The 5,363-nt window shown below is 39.6% G+C and overlaps 1 protein-coding gene across 2 annotated transcripts; it reads right to left on the bottom strand.

Annotated features, from left to right (window-relative positions):
* On the bottom strand, window positions 1–5,095 carry Rpl26 (ribosomal protein L26). Of its 2 annotated transcripts, none has more exons than XM_027946924.2 (4): window positions 5,027–5,095; window positions 3,909–4,081; window positions 2,678–2,818; window positions 1–175 (listed from the first exon to the last, which is right to left on the bottom strand). In XM_027946924.2, the coding sequence occupies exons 2-4, from the start codon at window positions 4,074–4,076 to the stop codon at window positions 47–49; spliced, it is 438 nt and encodes a 145-aa protein (XP_027802725.1). In that variant the 5' UTR covers window positions 4,077–4,081; window positions 5,027–5,095; the 3' UTR covers window positions 1–46. The 2 variants fall into 2 exon arrangements, with proteins under 2 accessions (XP_027802725.1, XP_027802726.1); XM_027946925.2 differs by having other exon boundaries at window positions 5,002–5,056.
* Between the last annotated feature and the right edge of the window lie 268 nt (window positions 5,096–5,363).

Genomic DNA, 5,363 nt, shown 5'->3' with positions numbered 1-5,363 from the left:
TATCTTCATTTTAGCGTTTTTAATGCAAATTGTAAATATGGTTATTTTATTCCTGCATCTTCTCAATTGTTTCTTCTTTATATTTGCCCTTTTCCTTTCCTACTTGGCGAGACTTGGCCTTCCGTTCCAGGATCTTTTTGCGGTCTTTGTCCAATTTTAGCCTGGTGATAACCACCTGCAGAAAATATGAAAAACACTCCCACGTTTTAAATAATCACCACCAAAAAGGCCTTAACATCCAATCCCATTTACTAAACCTGCAGAGCAGATGCTTAAACATGAAAAGGTTATTTAACTGTTAGGACGGACAGGCAGTATTATGATTCTTTTCATAGCCTCTTCTGTGCTTTATCACAAAATGTCTTTTAGTGTGAAATGTAACTATTCTATATCTCTCACCCCAGTTTTATAAGTCAACCATGTCACATTTTTTTTGTGAATTCTATAGAGTTAGTAAAATTAAACATGGCCTTTCACACATGCTTCAACCTGCAAAATTTTAATGAAACAAATAATGCAGATCTTATTCCAACAAACCCAATCCTAAAGGCATCTACATTATCATAATTCCAGTCTTAAAAAGGAAAGTGAAGGGAAGAAGAAAAGGATATTCAACATACTGACCAAAACGGATTGATTCACAGTCTGATTTGTATTTCATGTTTGAGACAGAAAACATTCAAATAAGTAAATGTACTTCATCTTGATATAGATGAAAAACTAGGGTTGATGCCCTGAGTTCAATCCTCTGGCATCACAAAAAAACAACCCAACTAAAAAAATGACACACAAAACCAAAACTAGCAACAGATAGAAACCTGGGTCCCATCCCCTAATTCTCAGTAGGTCTGGGAACCTAGAATTTGTGATTCTATCAAATTGCCAGGTAATGCTGCCAATCAGCACATATTTTCTCAGTAACATGGTTTAAAACACTTGAGGCGGCCAGGAAGATCAGAACGTGTAAGAATGGAAAAAAACACTGTCAACAAATGGCTGGAGAAGGGACATAAGGTAACATCTTGTAGTTAACTCTGACAGAATTAAGAAGACAAGATTCTAAATACCATGACAGTAGCCAAAAGGTCTTATTGAGTGGGGCATGTTGGTGCACACCTGTAATTCTAGGTATTGGGGAGGCTGAGGCAGGAAGACCACAAATTTGAGGGTAGCCTTGAAAACTTAGCAAGACACTGTCTTAAAATAAAATTTAATGGGCTAGGGATGTGGCTTAGTGTTTAGAGTGACAACCAAAACAGAAAATCTTACCTGCTGATAGGGGTATGTAATAAATGAATTTAAAAATGTTATTTTCGGCCTGAGCAATTGGGAGAATAGAGCTGCCACACATTGCGATGGTTAAAAACTCTTTTGAGATCTCAAAGGCAAAATCACAAGTTTGAACATTTCAGGTTTGAAATACCAATTAGCTTGTTCACATCGAAATGCAAAATTGTCAACTGGAAATAGAGTTCAGGAAAGGGGTCTGGGTTGAAACCATCAACATCTATATGCCTGAAGTTCTAAGAATAGAGTTAAGAGATAAAGATGACTACTTAGCCACTCCAAGATCAACTGTGTCAAAACAAGTACAAAAAAGACAAAACAATGGTCATTGGATTGGTGATCTTGACAATAGCTGACCTAGTGCGAGACAAGAATATGACTAGAATAGGTTAAGAATGGGAAAATCCTTGCTCTACAGATCAGACTGATTAGAGATGAAGTGGCCTGACATTTGTAAGGCCACTGACACGGGGAGATGGGGAAAAGAAAACATGGCAAAATTTGAATACAGAATTCTAAGTGAAAGATATACAGGTGTTTTATTGTACTAGAATTTTGACACTGCTGTTCAAAAATTAGATTTATGGCAACAACATACGATCTAAAAAGACCACCTGGTATTTGAATGCTCACTCTACATGACCTTTACAATAAAAATTTTTAAAACCTGGAATTGGAGGGTTGGGGCACGTGCCTAGAACATGAGACACTGGGTTCAATCCTCAGCACCACATAAGTATAATAATAAAAAAAGGTATTGTGTCTATCAACAATAATGAATTAAAACTTGGGAAATGGAAATTAGAGACAGCAATAACAAACTGAGTTCCAAAATTTGTGAACTGCCAATAATCATTTAGATACAATTACTGTGCATGGGATTGTCTGCCCAAGTTTCAGGTTTTTTCCATCTGTAGATGGTTTAAAACCTACCTCACAAGGTTGTTTTTGCTGAACACACAAAACAGAGCTGTAGCTCTACTTCATTTTGTAATTACCCAATTTCCTAGACATTAAATATGCCAATATTTAGATTGTTGATCTATTAGCTTACTAATTGCTTTTGAGTAAAAGGCACAGTAAATATACATATAGAATGAATGTTAAGGACACTGTGATTTCAGTGATATTAGAATTTTCAATATAAATACAATATTGCTTTAAGATATGGTTTCCAGGGATGGAAATGTAAGTTGGTGGTAGAGAGCTTGCCTAACATGTGAGGCCCTGGGTTTGACTTCCAGCTCTGCAGAATAAAAACATCACCAAACCAAAATCACATGGGTTTCTAGCATATCTAAAACTAGGGATGCTCTATAAATGAGCTGTCACATTTGGCAACATTATTGGCTGTAACTGTCTTCTGTCAAGTGTTCTCAAAAACACCTACCTTGCTGGGGTGAATGCCCACATGGACAGTTGTGCCATTAGCCTTTTCCCGCTGAACCCGTTCAATATAGATGACATATTTCTTCCGGTAAACTTGGACGACTTTGCCAATCTGCTGACCTTTATAATGTCCTCGAACAACCTAAACACCAATTCAAAATAACAGAAACGAGGATCAAAGAATGAGAATCACAGTCAAGAAAACTGTGAATCATTTATTCACCATCCATTCTATCATCATATCTATAGGACTTTTCAGTTTTGAAAGACTTAATCATTAAATATGCAAACAGTTCTTAGTTTTAACTAACTTGTAAATAAATCATGTTCCTATCTACAGTGATGATTATTACACCCCTAACTGATGGCCACCAGCAGTACCAGGCTTGTTAAAGGGAGTACACTTTGGCTTTATGCAGAAGCTGTTAACAAACATGTTACTCTATCTCAAAAATAACAACAGCACATGTATTTAATTCAATGCCCACTGAATAGTCCAACCCAGTGGTAAATAGGGCGGGGAACAAGTACTTAGTAAACCAATTCTTTGACAAAGGTTAACTGACAGAATTCCCTATCCCAGACATTCTAGTGGTCCTCTGCCTGCCAGGAAGCAACTCAAAGTACTTCTGAACAGACATTCTGTTTCAATTTTATCTAGCATTGCTATATCTTGAAAACAGATAAATCTTCCTCCAAGATCTACAGGCAGTTTTAGCACTAGTACAGCAGGGACCTAGTGGTTGTTCTTAATAGTATTGATGAAGTGCAAACTGCTTTAGAGATTCAAGCAATCTCTAAAGAATTCAAGCAATTCTTTAGTCACCAGCTGCAGGTTATACCTAAGAAACTCATGGAAATTTTCACTTAGACTTGGCAAATTATTTACTAGTAAACTCTATCATATGGTACTACATAGCTCAGTTAGAGCTTCTGAATCCCAGATTATCAGTACTTCTCTTTTTTGGACCTCAATGATGAAAAAATTAATCCCAAAGTAATTGTTCTGATTTTCTGTCTTGCTCTTTCATTTAGTCACTGCTGCATGCAATACTTTGGAAAGTTGATTGCGAAGAGAATTGACAGGCACATACTATTTTTGGTCCCTGGTGCTATGTATCTTGCAAACCTGTTCTGGGAAGCCAATGTCTCATAAGCATCTCTCAGAATGCAATTCCTTTTGAAAGTGTGTGGGATCATCTGTCAAAACACGAGTAAGTAGGGATACATACCTGAACTTCATCATCCTTTCGGATGGGCATAGATCGAACATTGTACTTTTGTCTCAGCTCTTTGGAAAGAGGGGAAGACATAATCTTCCTGCGAATGTGTGAAGGTGCATTGAAATGCCTTTTGCGGTTCTTGCTTCGGTCAGAAGTCACAAAAGGATTGAACTTCATTTTGGCTAAATAAAAAATTAAGCATACCCTTAAATGATCAAAGTCTCATCTAGTTTTCAAACAGCAACAACAGGTTCATCTTTGAATTGTTCACAGAAGACTTCCAATCAGTAACTGCATGAAAAACTGCTGGCACTTAATGGCCTATCAAGCAAAGTTTGCAATTTAAAAAATCTTTGCAGGGATAGTATCTGTATCTTTAGAGAATAAAGTCTTTTCCTTTAATAGCACATCTTTAGCTAAAAGCTTTCTGTATGTGTGTGTGGTGCTGGGGGCTGAACCCAGGGCACTTTGCGACTGAGCTACACGGCCCCAGTCCTTTTTTGGAGACAGAGTCTTGCTAAATTGCTAAGACTGGCCTCGAATTTGGCACCCTCCTGCTTCAGTCTCCCATGTTGCTGAGATTATGAGTGTGTGCCACAGAGACCTGTTACAAACTTTTGAAGTCTCTGAACTCCTTAAGTATCATGTGAAGGAGCCAACATGTACTTTCTAAATTAAGATAAGGCATGTCGAATACTTCAAACATAACATGAGTTTTTAGAAGATCAATCAACGATCGCCTTTTACGAACTTGAGTGTGAACCCATTCAGACCCTCCAAAATCAGTCAGCCGCCGCCCCCAACCTTGAGCCTGGAAATCCCTGCAGAGAACTCGGGTCCAAAAATGGTCGAGAGCACTTTGAAAGCTCTACAAAGACTTTAATAAGCACAGTTGTTTCCAGGTGGTTCTTCAGGAAAATACATTGCTGAAGACTTTTCGAGTCCCCAAATCTCCTCTCATTCCCTCTCAGGTTCGCCTGCCCCTACGCTAGGTTAAAACCATCCCGGCCTCCCTCCCTGGTTGCTATCCGGCCGGCAGGAGAATCTCGGGACCCCCGGCGTGGAGAGACACAACCCCCAAAAACGGATGGCTGCAGATTACACGTATTGCCCCGCTGACTCCTCACCCGCTGCCGCTTCAGCGATGGCCGCAAAAGGGAAGAGGTCTACACGTTTCTTCCGGTTCTGTAAGTTAACGGGAGATCTCGCGAGATCAATGTCTAAGCTTGAGAAGGGTGGCGAGTTTGAGCGAGAAAACGAGAAAGAAACCGACGGCTAGCGTCATCTAGTGTCTCGGAGGGGAACTGCGAAGAACTCGTCCTCGGGTCTCCCTTCAGAGATTTGGGCGCTGCCGCTCATTCTCTGGATAGGGTGGTCCCCGAAAGAAAAGCGGGGGTTTACTCAGGGGCCGACTACTCCAGTGGGTGATGAAGGAGTGAGTGGCCCCAGGGCTGGTCCCATCAC

The sequence above is a fragment of the Marmota flaviventris genome, chromosome 17 (genome assembly GCF_047511675.1).
Source record: "Marmota flaviventris isolate mMarFla1 chromosome 17, mMarFla1.hap1, whole genome shotgun sequence".
Taxonomy (NCBI): domain Eukaryota; kingdom Metazoa; phylum Chordata; class Mammalia; order Rodentia; family Sciuridae; genus Marmota; species Marmota flaviventris.
This window is presented reverse-complemented; position numbering and strand designations above follow the sequence as displayed.

Excerpts from the sequence above, each read along its gene's own strand:
- Rpl26 (XM_027946924.2), bottom strand. The coding sequence starts at position 4,076 with ATGAAGTTCAATCCTTTTGTGACTTCTGACCGAAGCAAGAACCGCAAA. Across the intron at positions 2,819-3,908 it reads GAAAGGATGATGAAGTTCAG|GTTGTTCGAGGACATTATAA; the intron begins GTATGTATCCCT and ends ATTGGTGTTTAG. Across the intron at positions 176-2,677 it reads TGGGCATTCACCCCAGCAAG|GTGGTTATCACCAGGCTAAA; the intron begins GTAGGTGTTTTT and ends TATTTTCTGCAG.